At 32.1% G+C, this 18,130-nt stretch overlaps 1 protein-coding gene and 1 pseudogene across 1 annotated transcript; both read left to right on the top strand.

Moving 5' to 3' along the window:
* Window positions 1-5,145: 5,145 nt before the first annotated feature.
* Window positions 5,146-9,878, top strand: LOC121264360 (annotated as a pseudogene).
* Window positions 9,879-13,809: 3,931 nt separating this feature from the next.
* On the top strand, window positions 13,810-16,661 carry LOC121264405 (probable ubiquitin-conjugating enzyme E2 C). The gene is given in 7 exon segments (XM_041167569.1): window positions 13,810-14,104; window positions 14,502-14,529; window positions 15,435-15,471; window positions 15,474-15,664; window positions 15,889-15,952; window positions 16,029-16,088; window positions 16,437-16,661. Coding segments are annotated over 7 exon segments (579 nt in total). The 5' UTR covers window positions 13,810-13,961; the 3' UTR covers window positions 16,493-16,661.
* The last annotated feature ends 1,469 nt before the right edge of the window (window positions 16,662-18,130 follow it).

The raw sequence follows: 18,130 nt of genomic DNA, 5'->3' as shown, positions 1-18,130 counted from the left end.
ATTTGTACTTAATATTACTCTTTATATATGGACGAGGCATATGCTTTCAAAGTTGACTTCCCTTGCGACTTAGGGGCTTTAATTAACTTTTTTAAATTCTCCTATAAAATATAATAAATAATTTAACTATTTCAAATTTTAAAATAATAATAATATTAAAAAATAATATTCTAACAATATCTTATTTAACTTTTAACTTTTATTTATAGGAAAAGTTTCATACCAGATTAGGTGTCCTTTGAGATTTTACACCCTGCAACAAAATTTAGATACGTAGAAGATTTATGTGTTATGGTGGGTGTGAGTTGAGGAGGTCTTTTCTTCTATTTCAGTTTTTCCTGTCTCCCCCGAGCTCTTTCCCTCTTTTCTCTCATTTCTCTTTTTCCTTTCTTTTCTCTTCTCCTCTTACTCTCCTCTCCCTTTTAGAGATAATATTTTTATATTTGAGAAGAGAAAGGAAAAAGTTAGTAGGATGTTGTGCTTCGAATTTGGACATGGAATAATACCAAAAAAATGTTTCTTCAATTGTTGTGCTTAATAGAGGACTGTAACTTGACAACGATTATTTTCTTTTTCTTTGGGAGAGAGAGAGAGAGAGAGGGGGTTGAGATACCCACCTTCGAAGGAGAGAGTGAGAGAGAGTGGTGGGTAGAAGAGAGAGAGAGAGAGAGGGATGAAGATGATTGTGTGAGAAATAGCCTACATTCAATTCTATTACTCATATTGCTATAATCCCAATGTGTCATGTGTCTATTAGTGGGTGTAAAACAAGAATTCTCACTCATTTGTAGGGGTGTAACCAGTCCGGTACGGTCTGGTTTTGGACAAAATCTAAGACCGAACCGATATGTATCGATTTTGTATTTTTCAAAATCGATTACGCACCGGTTACCTTCCTAAACCGGTACTTTCGGTTTTACCAGTTTCCGGTCTGGTTTTTCAGTTTTTTTAAAATGTAAGTTTCACAATTTTTTATTAAAAATTTGTTTATAAAAAAAAATTTGATTTAAAAAAATTTGTTTTATACTTTTATTAATATATTAGACTATATAATAGTATTAATATTAGACTATTGGTATAGTTATAAGTTATATATTAGTATTAGTTATAAACTATATATTTAATATTAGTATTAGTTATAAACTTTTAGTAAAAACTTGTAGTATTAATTATAAGTATAACTATAGTCATTTGTCTATATTAGACTCTTAGTATTAGTTATAAACTTTTAGTGATTTAGTATTAACATTTTATGTAATAATTTATAAATTATAATAAGAAATTATTTCATATATGAATATATATAATTATATATATTATATATAAAAATTTCACATAAAAATGTATAATTATACATAATATATATTAATATATATAATATTTTGTATAAAACTTATATTTACAATAATACAAATATTATTTTATATATATATATATATATTTTTTTTATCAACCGGTCCGGTCTGAAAAATCCTAAAATCGGAACCGGACCGGAACCGGCCGGTTTTCATATTCTAAGAACCGGTCCGGACCGGTTTTTTGATTTGAATTTACACGCATACTCATATGGTTCCTAGCGCATCTTTTATCTAAAATTATTTCATCTCATCTCACTGTTCAAACAAGTCTAAGTCTTTTCTTTGAAATAGGAGCTAATTATTGCATCATGATGGGTGTATAATTTTCAAAGATCCAGTTTATTATATAGAAAGCAAAAAGTAAGATAAATAAAATTTTTCAATTGATAGTCTTAAATGAGTTAATTTACATACAATCTCCAGATGATGAGAACTTCTCATACAAGTCTATTTGATTTTTTTAATAGAAATTATCCTCTTAAATTTGGTGGTCCTTTCCACCAATTACATTTAATACCATTATTTCAAGTGGAGTCATGCATGGCTCGATCCTTTGCAGTGCAATATATATAGAGAGAGAGGGTCATGCCAATTGCCAAAATCATACATGGGAGTGGGTGAGACTGACTGCGTCAAGACTCAAAGATCAGGATAAACATTAATGGTACGTTTCATTCATAATTACGATAGCGGAGGCCTATATTATATATCCTACCCATCGAAAGCAAGTATGGTAAAATATTGTTGTTGAAATTCGGATGGCCAACTTGCAGGCTGCAGCTAGCTAGCGGGTTGCTACCTGCATTGTTGGTTTGATGTCGATATATAGTCGCTATTTGATCAGGCTTGTGGAAAATCTTGTCCAAATTGGCTGCTTCTGTGGATGTGGTCTCCTTATAACCTTGATCTGGCCAGTAGATTAATATCTAAAGTTTTTAGACAGAAAAATTCCACTTATCATTTTGTACACCACATACCAATATATAATTTTTTATTTTTATTATTTTATTTAATTATATACATATTAATATGTAAATATGTGTATTTAAATAGAATGACAAAAATAATAAATTACATGTTGATGTGTGGTGTGAGGATGATAAATAACATTTCTTTTTAAGATAACTCTTGAAGCAAATGCGAAAGAAATAAGTAAATTTTTTAAGAATGTGGTATATAACATACTCTATTTGAAAGACTCAAATTAAAAATATCACGTGTTTGATCTTTTTCACTCTAGAGCTTTTTCTTTTTCTAAGTAAGCATATTATAGATATATTTAATAGTTACATGATATATATAATAGTTAATAAGGCGGGAGGCCCCAACGTTGTTCATCTCAAACTAACAAATATAGCACAATAAATAAATAAAAAAAGAGGGATTTGGGCCTAGTGACTTGACTCGACCCATTTCTCACAACGGAAAGTCGTTTGAAGCGGTTTTGATACAATCTGAAAAATAGACTGTAATACCATGATTGGAAGTCACAGTGAAATGATTTGTGATGCATTTCGTTGGTTTGGATTAACTACAAGAGATTTTCACAACCTATTTTCTATGATCGTTGGTTAGAGAAGCAAAAACATAAGAATATAGCAAACAAAAGATGCGCCTGGAGAGAGAAAAATAAAAAGTTAAGCCCTTGAGTTTTTTTTAATCAATCTAATCAAGCATGCAGCTTATCATTGATATAAATATTTACGAACATTAAGTTGGGAGGATGTTCCATATTTATGGCGGTCCTGGATTTTCAGCTTCTAGAGTTTTTTCAAAACAAAAAAGGGTGCGGGAAGATTGACAGCGGGATATTTGAATTTTTCGCTCCAATGTTGTAAGTTGTTTTTACAGAAATTTTATTTCCGAGAAAATGATTATCAGTAAAAAGCAGCAATATTAACGACGGTCCAACGTACCTGCACCGAAGTTTCGGAGTGTACTCTACGTACTACTCTATCATCAAACGATGAATTTGTATCCAGAACTGATGATCATCAAGATTTCTGGATGCAAAGATTAGCTGCTGCATGCATACGCGTGTACGACATTTTCTTAAATATTCTTGATGTAGTCAAATTGAAATGCCTTTTTGATCTCTAACATTTTGAAGATGGAAGTCCAAAATCAACGAATTCATCCATAGCCAGAAAGAATGCCGCATTCTGCATACCTAACGCTGAGTTTGGATAATGAGATAATTTTATATGATCTGTGAATTGATTTATAAATAATATTATTTTACGAGCCCTATTTTTTGAGATGTCAATTTGAATGTAAGTAGGTTAAAATATATATTTGAATATATAAATTAAGTTAAAATGAATTTAATTTTTTTAAAAAAAGTTAAAAAAATAATAGATCTCATTAATAATATTTTATTTGAGATAGATTTAGATAATATTAAATTCAAGAATTTTGCTACCCATCATTTTCACACACTATATTTTTTTCTTTTTTATTAATTTTATTAATTTTAAATTAATTACATTATTTTATTTATCATTCATATAATATACATAAAAAAAAATATAATATATGATGATGAATAAAAATTTTCTAAAATTCATACTTACTCATTCTTTTGGACGAAGATCTACTACAAAAAAAATGAATTTTTGTGATTAATTTATTGCGACTAAAAGATTATTTACAATCAATTTTAATTGTAAATAATTATTTTATTAAAATTAACTGATCGTAAATAAATAATTTTCTTATAGTGATCGTCTAGGTCAAGCAAAAGTATTTTCAAGTTCTTGCACAATTGTTACAAATATATTTTCTGTTTCTGTAATATGTGGATATTAATGCGGCACGCCATTTCACAGTTTGGAACGGCCACGGAATCTCTTCCGTCATCTAACCTCATAAATATTGTTAATTTATTTCTGATCTCGACGATTTTTCGATGCATGGGATTTTTGTATTGGTAAAATATCATTTTGTAAACTGAAAATATTGACGAAGAAGATAACTTAACATGCATATAATTAAATATATATTATATTGATATCTTATGGTAAAATACGACACGGAATAGAAGATGTTTCTTGCCCCCAAGCAATTGACTGGACGTTGCGTTAGTAGTTAACTGAATCCGAAATAGTATATTTTTTTTTTGAAAGGCCGAAAATGGTCAACCTCTTGCATCAAAAAAGGGAAAGAAAAAGAAATTTTTTTTTGCAACTTGTCTTTTGACGAGGGTGAATAAATATTGAGTAGAGTAATATATAATGATAGTCTTATTTTTATTTTTATTTATAAAATTTTTTTTGTTAATTTATTTTTGAAATATAAATTTTCAATTTTATAATTTTTAATATATCAATAACTGGTAGAGAAGTAATTTTTTTTTTTAAATTTTTCTTAAATACATTTTTCATTTTTTATAAATATTCATCTTAACGTACAAAAAAACATCAAACTCCCCACTATTTATATATTTTACACACGTTTAGGCTTTTTCTATATCTTTTTATTTTTCGTTTTTTCTTTTTGTTGGGAATGGGCGTGAATTATCCATTTATGATTTAGCTTGGTCAACAAAATTGCGTGGGACGAATGGCCCTTTATTATTGGAGAGACTTCATGCATTTTTTCTTTCATTTCCTTTACGCAGGCGCTCTCTGTCACACATATATACCCAGTAATCACTGCTCGTTGAATATGTCAAAGCTTCTAACGACGATATTAATCCTTGACTGACCACTTCGGTCTCCTAGGTATGTCTAGCTCAGACTTCCATCATTACTACTATAAAAAAGCAAACGCAGAAACGCTCATCGCCTCACAGATCGTGTACATCAGGAGATGAACTAAAAGCGAAGCTGCAATCTTTTCTGTGGAGAGTTTTGCAAAAGGTTGCCTGCCTGCCCCTGCATCTGTATCATCATCTGATCTGTAATCGATCTCCTCCAATATTGTTTCTCCAACGTTTGTTGTCAAGTTTCTCAGAGTTTTGCATCCATAGAATTAGGGATACTCTCCGATGGACAACGTTCCCGAGCGAACAATGGAGAAAACGCCAACATGGGCTGTGGCGGTGGTTTGCGTTGTGTTGATCGTCATTTCAATCCTCATCGAGCATATTATTCATGTTGTTGAACATGTAAGCGTCATCGATCGGTTTATTTATTCAGTATTAATCCACAAAAATAGAAAAATACGTTGAGTTTCAACTTTCAAGTTTCAAGGTGCTAGTTAGTACTCACAATTCCAAATGTTACTCGTTAATTTCACTTCCTCATATAATTATCCATAGGTAGTTCTCGAAGATGACTTTCTTGATTACTGAAATTCTTTCATTCTTTGTAGTGGCTAGAACACAGAAATAAGCGAGCTCTTGGGCGAAGCGCTTGAAAAGATCAAAGCAGGTAATCTAGTGAACCATTCTGATCGTTCATTTATATATCCTCAAAATTAAATATCAAATCTCATGTTCATATAGATGCTAATTATTTTTCGTTTTTTTTTTTTTTTCAGAGCTTATGCTATTGGGATTCATATCCTTGCTCCTAACGGTGTTGCAAGATCCCGTTGCTGGCATATGTATATCAAAGAGCGTTGGAGACACTTGGCATCCTTGCGAACCTGGGAAAGGTAACAAGGAGAACAAAGGTCGGAAACTACTCCAATTTTTGGAATCTGGCTTCGGTGAGAGGCGAAGGTTAGCGACAAAAGGATATGACAAATGCGCAGAAAACGTAAGCTCTATCGAAACGCTTTCTTTGTTGAATAGTTTTTTTCTTTCTTTCTGTTCTATTTTTAAAAATTATATTTTAGTTTAGCTCCTTTAAAAAGACTGGAATTCTGGAATTTAAAGAAATTATATAGCCGAAGATAATAACTTCTTATTTGTCAGTTGAAATTTGTAGGATATGATAAAGTTTATACAGCTCACTTGATCATCAATATTCTAACGGAAATAGTACTAAAAGCGTCATTTATATATGGCTGAATATTTCATCTAACGGAAATAGTTTTTGAAAATCTGATATTTTATCTGAATATTTATGGCTGAAGAAATTTTTGGTTGAATATTTTGGCAGGGTAAAGTTGCCTTTATGTCTGCGTATGCGATTCACCAGCTCCATGTATTCATCTTTTTCTTGGCCCTTTTTCATGTGCTTTACTGCATCATCACCTTGGCTTTGGGCAGAACCAAGGTACGTATATGTACTAATTGAACATACTGATCAAAACTGCAATCTCTCTCTCTCTCTCTCTCTCTCAAAGCTTTGTTTGGATTGCAGATGAGAAAATGGAAGGTTTGGGAGGACGAAACACAGACACTTGAATATCAATACCACAATGGTAAGTACTTTAAACTTATACAAACTGGGTAAATCATGTAGCTATATTAATTTTGACAAGTCATGTAACTGTTTGTTAACTCCAATTTAACGTATGCAGATCCAGATAGATTTAGGTTTGCAAGGGATACATCGTTCGGACGAAGACATTTGAACTCTTGGAGCCAATCACCAATTTCGCTTTGGATAGTAAGTACAGAAACATTAGGTTTCCAAATGATATATATATATATATATATATTATATAATGTCTAATAATCAAGATCATTATGTGAATTTCAGCCATAATTAGCAAAGACCTTAGTGGTGTTTCAATGATATATTAACAACTGTAATAATATATATATCGATGAGGGGCCCCAGAATTTAATTCAGTGGCCACATGACTAGTGACTCATCTGCCTGCTTGTCTCCTAATTCAACTTTGACAGTGCCTTGTCTTTAAGTCCGATAGGGACTTCTAACTACTTCATTTTGATCTTATCAAGGAAGATCGTCTTTTGTTTTTGTTTTTGTTTTTTGTTTTTAAATATGAGGTATGCAATTGATCAATAGTTTAATTAAGCTATTTGTCGCTTCCCTCCTAAATTTGTACGTATCAGGTGTGTTTCTTCAGACAATTCTTGGGATCAGTTACCAAGGTTGATTACCTTACGCTGAGACATGGATTTATCGTGGTAAGGATTCCAAATTCACCAAGTGCCTGCTATTAATTTGCACACCTAACAAGTAGGCCGGGAAATTAGGGATTCCAAATTCACTTTGATAATTGGATCGATCGAGCTACAATGCAACAATGCAATTAATGTTATATTATTTGACCTTCAGGCACATCTGGCGCCCGACACTGAATTAACAAGATTTGATTTTCAAAAATACATCAACAAAGCACTTGAACAGGATTTTGTAGTTGTGGTAGGGATCAGGTTGGTGCTCATGCGTTCTTCTTCGATTCATGATCTGATCCAATTTTCTTGGAATTAATCCTTATAATTAAGTACCTTTACTTCTCATGCGCAGTCCTATCCTATGGTTCTTTGCGGTGTTATTCCTACTGTCCAACACATATGGTAAGCAAAACATATATATATTATATATATATATTTGCCTGTTTCGAATTTGGGTTTAAGTCAAATTTGAGCTTAATTGGCAAAGTACCTTGACTTTTGCCTAACCCTAATTAAAAGACGGACAGGGTCCACTCTTGTTGTTCCACGTACATTATCATTTTTGAGTCCATATTTATCGCGTTTAGTGATGAATACAACTAAGAAATGTTTCTTTCTATGTATGGACAGGATGGTATTCTTATCTATGGCTGCCATTTATCCCGTTGATTGTAAGTTACAGAACCAGAAACAAATTAACTTTATACGTACATTCCACATATATATATATATATATATATATATATTCTTATTTTTTTAGCTACTCTTTTTGCATTCTCATCATCATTTGGGTCATCGATCGGCCGTTTTGAATTGAAGGAAGAGGTGATAAATTTGTTATGAATTTTACAGATAATCCTCTTGGTAGGTGCGAAGCTACACATGATCATTACAAAAATGGGACTGAGAATACAAGAGAGAGGGGATGTGGTTAAGGGCACACCTGTGGTGCAGCCAGGTGACGACCTTTTCTGGTTCGGACATCCTCGCTTCATTCTCTTTCTCATTCACCTTGTTCTCTTTCAGGTACTCTCTCTCTCTCTCTCTCTCTCTCTCTCTCACACACACTATTGAACTATGTAAATAGTTATTGTAAAATAACTATTTTACAATAACTAATTTTGCTTTTGCCCTCTAATTTTTTGATGTGTTTTAATTATAAACTGCAGAATGCATTTCAACTGGCCTTCTTTGTGTGGAGTATGGTAAGCCTTGGATCACTTGCACTAATATTAACTTATAATTCCATCATCAAGTTATAACGAAAGTTCCAGGCCAGTGACTTTAATTTCGACTCACACTCACGATCGATCGATCGATCGAGCTAATTATTACTGATCATCTACAAATTTTTAACATGTTGATTGACTTGCGTGTCATGTTTTTTTAATTTCCCAATCTTTCAGTATGCATTTAAAGGCGTGATTAATTGCTTCCATCAGCGCCCCGAAGGTATCGCTATCAGAGTCTCATTGGGGTGAGTCGTTTCACCATAAATAATACACGTATATATACATGCGCGCATGGAAGCCCATGCATCCATCTATATATAATATTCTTGATACCTCCATGATTCGGATCATCATGATATAATTACTAGTGATTATATCATGTTGATGATTTTCATTAGGTTTAACCATTATTAATGACTACTTATAAATTAGTATTCTAAACGGCAATGTCATTTTCTTGATCAGGGTCATCATACAGTTTCTGTGCAGTTATGTGACTTTGCCTCTCTACGCTCTAGTGACTCAGGTTAGAATTAAAAAGAACATTAATTTTACATGTTATATATTCACCGCATGTTAAGATAAATGATGACGATCAAGTATTAATTAATAATTTAATATTATTGTTTGGACTGGTTTTGCAGATGGGCTCTACCATGAAACCCACCATCTTCAATGATCGAGTGGCCAAGGGGTTAAAAAAATGGAGTCACACGGCAAAAAAGAAGAAGCATGGCCATCACGATCATTATCATTCAGAGGGCAATTCACCATTTTCAAGCAGACCAGCGTCTCCAACACACGGAATGTCCCCAGTTCACCTCTTGCACAACTATCACAATAGAAGCCTTGACAGCTTGCATACATCTCCCAGAAAGTCCGATCCTAATGAAAACGATCAGTGGGACATGAGAGAAATACCATCCATATCCCCAGGGAACCGAAGGAGAGTACTCGGTGACTCTCATCATTATTTCAGCTTGAGTACTAGGCATTCTAAGCAAGATGTCATGATCAGGCCAATTGATGATGATCGTCCAGATCTGGAGCCAAGCTCATCATCGCCTCCGCCACCGGAATCAGCCGTTCGTACTCAACATGAAATCGGCATGGTTGTCTGATTTCTCATTTCGCAAATCAGGATGAGCCAAATTAATAAGGAGATTCTTGAATACCCCATACGAGAATCTAATAATTCCTATATATGTTTGTACCAAAGTGTACATGATTTTTTGTGTACATGATCGCGAGCAGCAATAATTATGTCAAAAGGTTGATTAATTCAAGCATTTCTATTTTAGGATTTTATTTTGAATGTTGCTTTTTGAGTCATCATGTATGATATTTTTCGTTCACACCCACGAAAGATTAAAAAAAACAAAAAACAAAAAACAAACTTCTTGCCTATTATACATATGAAAAATGTTATTTGTACTTTAAAAAAATGTATAAAAAATTTACTTATCAATATGTCAGTTATTGATATACTAAAAATTATGAAATTTAAAATTTAAAATTTAAATTTAAAAACAAAATCGATAAGATAAATCTAGTAAGTAAAAATAAAAATAAAAATTATAAGTATACGAAACACTACTCTATATAGTACTCTAGTGATTGCTTTCAACTATGATAATTTTTTGGCCTGTCATCAGCCAGCCCTTGAACAGTGCCTCATAAAGGATAAAATAGAAAGCACCGGACATGACCTCCTTTGAAATCTCAGATCTTATCTAACATTATCTTATTATTATAATTTTTTTAAAATTTTTATATAAAATATATATAATAAATTAACAATTCAACTTTTTTTTAAATCTCAAAACAATAATAATATTAAAAAATAATATTATAATAATATTTTATTTAATTTTTATCTAAAACTATCTCAACTTATTTTATTATCCATCTTAATATATCCTAGCTAGCTAGCTGTTTGGTAGCATACATGGGTCTTTTAAGGCATGAATTTGGATAAGCATGATCTGAAAAGGATTAATATATAATGGCTGTAAACCCAGAACACGTACGTACAAGGCGCCAAGCTGGTCTACAATTAATGGCTACATATATAGGATCGTTGGAACAATATCATATATATGAAATGATGAATTTATATATTCCATTTGATGAGTAAGTAGTAAACTAGTGGATTCTAGTGACCCCATCAATGATTTGAATGTTATATTGCTGGGGAACATTTCGTGGCATTTAATCAACCAGCTCATGCATATCTCTTGAAGTACTTAATTCTAACGTGGAAACCCTCCCTCCCTGCGAATCTTACATTCAAATGGCCGACCAATTAATATATACAAACAAAAGCATCCATTGACGGTCCCAAATGCAACCTATTATTAACTTTAAGGTATTTTACTAACTTCGCCCCTCGTCCTAAAGGGTTATAATTCGTAGCAGCCAAATCCTTTTTTTTCTTTTTTCTTTTTTGTTCTTTTTTTTTTTTATGGACCTTTTATGTGTTTTAAAAAGTGTTTAAATAATCTTAAAATTTTGTCAAGAAAAAATTAAATTTTTTGAATGTTATATATTAAAGTATTTTTTAATCTTAAAGAAGTTAAAAAGTACGGATTTTAATGTTTTTTCTGAACTCTATTTTTTTGGATAATTCTGAATGTAATTCAAATTTTAAAAAGATTGTTAATAATAAATAATTTTTTAATAGTAGAACTTATTACTTAAATCATAAGTTAGAAGATATAAGCCCCGAACCTTTTTTGTTGATATATAAGTACGCAATATAAGCCCCAAACCTATAAATTATATTTCTCACCCACCATCCCAAACATGCAATATGCTATAACTTCTTTTCAGGAAGCATTGCCAATAGGGGTGTAAATTTAAATCGAAAAACTGGAAAATCGGACCAGACCGGACCGGTTTGTTCGGTTTGAAACCGGTCCGGTCCGGAACCGGTTCCTATATTATGAAAACCGGCCGGAACCAATCCGGTTTTGGTTCCGTAGTTTGCAGAACCAGACCAGACCAGTTGGAAAATATATATATATATATAAATTAAGTTTTCTATATAATATATAATTACATATTAAATTTTTATATATCATATATGAAATAATTTCATATTATAATTTATAAATTATAACATAAAATGTTAATCTTAAATATGAACATTTGTAATTTTTTTTATCATATGTTATTAATATAATTATATATAAGATAATTTTATTATAATTTATAAAATAAAAGTTTAATCTTAAAGATAAAAATTTAATTGATCATATGCTTTAAACATAATATATATATTAAATTAGTAATAATATTTTATTATATATTTTTTATATTTTAAAAAAATCAGAAAATCGGACCTGATCGGATCAGAAACCGATAAAACTGGATGTACCGGTTTAGGAGGGTAATCGGGACGTAATCGGTTTTGAAAAATGAAAAACCGGTACATAACGGTTCGGTCCTAGATTTTATCCAAAACCGGATCGGACTAGACCCGTTGCACCCCTAATTGCCAACTAGAAAATTCGTTGATTTAATATTATATAAAATTATTTATTATTTCTTACTTCTTTATTAATTATTTGATATAAAAAAAATAAAGAATGTTACTTACAAATTAGATGATGAATGATTTTTTTGTAAAATTTATTTGTTATTTTATCAAGGCAATGCTTATGATTTAAAATGATAATACGATCTCTATTATTTCCAGGTTCTACATATGAAAAATTATTTATATCAGCTTACTGTTGTCTGTAGCCGCAACACACCTAATGTGTTGAGGAAGAAAAAAATAAAATAAAATAAACACCATTAAGCTGTACGGCATATATGGGGCTAATTATTCATTTTTTAAAGAGTAAATATATTTCTAAATCTCATTTTTTTTTAAAGAAAGCTGTCATCATTCATTTATCGGAGAAAGTTATATTCATGACCAAATACATTCTGGGATATTTCCATATCAAACATGATATCATAAACCAAAATAATGCATTTGGAGCTCCACCAATACACTATTTCTTTTTTGTGACTGGTTTGGTCTTCACATTTGCTGATACTCTCTACAGATAAACGTCTAAGAGACAATACTCTCTATCTAAACAGAGATTCAACATCACTCTTCATAGAAATAGAGGACTCAACCTCTACAGAAAAACGTCTGAGAGACGATTTTTTTTTTTACTTAACAATAAGGAAACAAAAAAGAAAAGCAGTAAGATAGATACGAAAAATAACAGATTACAGTTTGGACTAACTCTAGTAGATTTTGAAATTTGTGATAGCCTGTGAAGGCAACACACTTCTTTCTTTTCAGTCACAAAGGTCATGTCTAAAATGTATGGCGGTGGCAAGTCCAGTGATTTGGCATGCGTATCAAGAAGAGCTGCCGGAAGGTGAGAACCACGCATGGTGATTTTCGCAAAAACACCACTTTCCTCCGAACGATTTTCGACCTGTAAACGGTTTGTGCCACACATATCTCTCGGGTTGTCGAAAAGTTGTATATCTGTCTTTATTAACCTTGAAGAAAGCAAAATAAAATTAAGTAAAAGAAATATTGATAGATTAGATGGGTGAATGGAAGAATAAAGGAATGAGATGGAGGAGGGTAAGCAGGAAGTCGATGCCTCCTCTCCCTCAAATGAAAATCAAATCTGAAGCTCTTGATTTTTTTACGAGAGAGAGAGAGAAAATTAAACTAAACATCCACAAAACATTTTTAGTGTTTTTCTAAAGCTCATAGTTGGCACACTTAATACGTTATTTATTTATAAATATTCCACATTAACTAGAATATATACAAAACTATTGATGTTTTGATTTTCTTATAACTGAATAATTCCCACAAAAATAGTGTGATGACACACCAATTTATAATATTTTTATTTTTATTTTTAATATATAGTTCATAATATTAGCGTTCATAATTATTTTAATTTCAAGTAAGAATCAGATATACATTTGTACCTTGAGTTCTTAATTCTAATCGAAATTAACAAAATGACCGAACCTACTTATTTGTATCCTTTCTACGTTCCAATATATATATATATATATATATATATATATAGTTGTTGTCACCCAGAAATTAGTGGTAAAATAAATACTAAATAAAGAATAATCAGAGCACAGTACGTCAATAACCGAAAACCAACCAAAATTTAAAGTTAATTAATTAATTAATTATTATTATTATTTTATCTTTTTATAAAAGCAGAATTTAAAGTTAATTGCCCACTCATATTATATACATTATCCCCAGCTTAATTTGCTTAATTTGCTCTCTCTTCCCGTTTCAGACCAAAGCGAATCCGACGTCTCCGTTGTTTGCCTGATTGATCGGATCAGGACCGTTCATCCGTGCCAATTTGTATAGGGCTGTCGATCTCCATCGACCTGATGGAGGTCCGACCCCCCAATCCGACGGCCGACAACTCCTCCATCCCGCAGCAGCATCACCACCGTCATGCACCCGCAGCAGCTTCACTCAAACAACCCGCTGCTTCGCCTGTCTCTGTCGACACCGCCTCTGTCTCTCATAGGTAACAGGTTACCATTCACTCTCATCCTGAATTTTCTGTCTGGTTCTCGGGAAAATGGAAAAAAGAAAGGAGAAACGTAAATTCGCCAATTTGAATTTCTTATGACTTCTTTCTCACACTGGCTCGGCATCCAATCAAAAGATTAACGCTTTGGTTCTGTTGGTTTCTTTCTTTTCTCGATTATTTTTCTTGAAATACTCTGTTTGTTGCCGATAACTTGTGAAGAGGGAAAGAAATGAAATTCCAAACTCTTGTCGGTTCTATTTACTCTCAGTTGGTTCGCTGCAACGAGGAGCAATAGGGTTTTCTTGTGTCGTTGAATTATATGCTTGGCATTTCAAGCTTCATTAATGCGATTTCCACGGCTTAAAATTGAATTTTTGTATTACTTTCGCAGGCTTCAAAAGGAATTGATGTCTCTTATGGTATGTATTTTTCCATTTTTTTTTTTAAATCTATGCTTGTTCTCCCGTTTGTTGATTTCAATTTTCTTGAATCTCGAATTTTTTTCGGGTCAATATTTTTATCTCACGGGAGCTGAAGCTGTAAAAGTTGGTAACTTTTGCAGAGCGGAAAAGTAGTTGGCTTTGCCTATTATTATGATTAAAACTTCTTGACTACCTATAAAAAGAAAAAAGAAAAAAGAGAGCGTTATTCCATGCTCGGTTGGTAGAAAGGCCATTGGGGTTAAGGTTAGAATTCGTGTTTCTATAATTTAATATTTGTATATGCGTGATTGTTTAGAAATACGCGACTCTCTTCCGCATTTTATATCACTGCCCAAGTGTAGACAGTGCATCAGGTTTTTCTTTCTTTTGGGAAACTTCTATGATGCTGAATAAAATTTCATGAAAGGTTGAAGAGAATGCTCGTAGAAATTAAATTAATTCGTGTGTTACTCATTAGGCATCGAATTTTTCTCTAACTTTCCAAACCAGTGTGATAAAACTTTTGCGAATAAAACATTTAGAGGTGCTATGAGGGTTTAGGTGTTCAACCTTACTCTAAAGCTTTAACCTATGGGAATAGTTGCACACATGTAGCTTTAGGTTCCTTTCTTCACAACTTGCGTACAACTATCTAATAAAATATTCATTTTCTTTTTAATTCATTTAAATTTTGTTTCACTTTGACATGTTTGAATTTCAAAAGAAATATATGGATTTATTTTGTGAAAGTTGTGCAATAGTTATATGTATAATTTTCCGCCAGCATATATTAATTGAAAACGTAATTAATTTTGTCTGCCTTTTTCTCATTCATGTTATACCTTTTTCTTTAGTTGTCTTTGCCTTTGTTCTTTGTTCTCTAATAGTGTTTGTTTGTGCAGATGAGCGGAGGAGATCTTGGAGTATCAGCTTTTCCCGAGGCGAGAGCATTTTTACATGGATTGGCACAATCGAGGGTGGAAAAGAAACAATGTATGAGGGGTTATCTTACAAGCTCTCCTTGCGTTTTCCCCTTGACTACCCTTTTAAACCACCCCAAGTCAAGTTTGAGACAATGTGCTTCCATCCAAATGTTGATCAGTTTGGAAACATATGTCTTGACATACTTCAGGTATCAGTTGATTACTTTGGGCAAATTTTTATGCTACTAAACTCAGAAATAATGAAACATGAGAAACAAAATTTTCACTGTTGGTCTGTTTTCTAAATACTTGAAGGGTTTGGACAAGCTATTTGATGGTTTATGCATACAATTATTCAGTTTTCTGACATTCAGTTTTTATAATTTCATACGGAGGTTGGAACTAATGCAATTCTCTCCGTATGTTGCTTTAGGATAAATGGTCTTCAGCTTATGATTGCAGAACAATTCTTTTGTCCATTCAGAGTCTATTGGGAGGTCTGGTTGCTATAACCTGTATTTAAGCTTCTCTATCCTTTCATTCAGTACCTAACTTTTGAATTCCCACAAGCAGAGCCTAACCCAGAGAGTCCTCTCAACAGCTATGCTGCAGCTTTGTGGAACAATAAGGAAGGTTAGATACATTTATTGTCTCCTTGCCGTATTTTCTACAATTTTTGGCTTAGATACTATATTTTTCTTGCTGGTTATGTATGTGTTAAACCACCCAATCTACTGCTTCAAGCCAGTGAATTTGTACTTTCTCTGTATTAAGTTCCATGAGATTGTTGCTACTGCTCATAAACTACCAAATATGGTTTGATTTCTGAACATAGTATTTCCTGCATAATTTTATGCAATGCCCACCGATATTCTGTTCTCTGTCGAAACATTCCTCATGTAATTTGTATAGACGTCTGTAATCGATGTTTACTATTAATAATGTAATTTTAATCAATATCAAATGGAATGCTTTTGGCAGATTACCAAAAAATGGTTCACAAACAGTACTTTTCTGGAGAGGCGTTTGAAAGCTGATTCGTAGAATTCTCTCGTCGCAAACCACAAATTTCGATGATTGTTTCCACACAATCTGTAAAGCTGATGGAATTTTAGATTCAGTTCAAACTCCCAAATTTAGATTTGTAACTTGTTATCATGGAAAATTGATGTGTTAATATAGTAATTAGCATCATTATTTATGTCAGTCTGTAATCAATGGAGTTGGTATTTATTCCGTAGTTGCAAAATAAGTCCAAAGACATCAATGTTTGTAAAGTGTGCCCTTCTTGTACTTTTTCCTTTTGGGACAAATTCTGGAAGCGTTTATCCAAATCATTCACTCTCCCGTCACATGACTTCAAATGAAAATTAAGTAATCAATAAGATGAATAATTATAGATTTTTGTTTTCTCAACTCATTGATCATCTTTAATTTTGTAACTAATAAATTCATAAAAGGACATTAAACTTAAATGAAGTTTAAAAGCCTGCAAGTTATATTACTCTGAATGGTCAAGGTTATTTTGACCCACCATATAAAGAACTCTTGGTCTCTTTTTATAGGTCTTGTTTGGATTGAGAGATGAGATGAGATAATTTTAAACGAGTTGAATAAAATATTGTTAGAATATTATTTTGAGATTTGAAAATGTTGAAATGTTTATTATTTTTTATGTAGAAATTTGAGAAAGTTGTAATGATGAGATGGGATGAGATGAGTTGAGATTACTTCTCAATCTAAACGGAGCCTAGTCAAACAAAGTATGTGAAGTTTTTCATTACTAACATAGGATAAGGAGAGAGAAGATAAAGATGTCCAACCAATTTTTAATAATCAAGGGGCTAATATTGACAATATTTTCAAGGTATTATTTATTGAATAATGGTCCAAAGTATGCCAATATAGTGAAATATAATATTTTTTTATTCAATAAACTTAGCTAAGCAATAAGCATCGCATAAATATGTCTGGTATTTGAGGTGTTGTGCGTTTTAATGCTGTCCGCTATCAAAAGTGCTCGACTCTCGTGGGCTGGTGAGTGGGATTAGTATATCGAGTTGTCCTTTTCGTTTAGAAATTTAGAAGGATTGCTTTCGTATCCCACTAGGCAGCTTATTGGTCCGAACGAGTTAAGTCGTAAACCCACCAGAGAATAGGGTTTGCTGCAAAATAATTAGTGCTTGACTTACTGGTTTACGTCAAAATCATGTCCCAGTGATTGGGTTGTAAATTGTAATTCATCGATCGTTTTGACTCTAAATGGGCGGTGCTAATGCGAATTAGGTGATATATCTTTCGTTTTGTTTTTTTCGAAGGGAGCCGCTAGAGCTACTGAGGATTTCTACCATCTGTGTAAAACTTTTTTTTTCAAGTATTTTTTAATGTATTTTTTTTACAAAAATATATATATAAAAAAACACAACACTAAAATGTAAACAAACACATCCTAAAAAGAATCGGGATAATTTCTTGGTAGAAAGTGTCGATAGCCTAAGCATTTTCTTTTTAGAAATGATATTCACATTTTTAGGAATATAAGCCTGACACATTCCCTTCAAAAAAGTAGGTAAATTTGAGACACATGAAAAAATTATTTTTTTAATAATAAACTTTACTTTTTCTAGCATTACTTTTTTATTTTTTGAATCAAAACATCATCCGATGATTCTTGC

This window comes from Juglans microcarpa x Juglans regia, chromosome 1D (assembly GCF_004785595.1).
Source record: "Juglans microcarpa x Juglans regia isolate MS1-56 chromosome 1D, Jm3101_v1.0, whole genome shotgun sequence".
Taxonomy (NCBI): Eukaryota; Viridiplantae; Streptophyta; class Magnoliopsida; order Fagales; family Juglandaceae; genus Juglans; species Juglans microcarpa x Juglans regia.
Note: the sequence above shows the minus strand (reverse complement) of the source record. Positions and strands in the feature narration are given on the sequence as shown.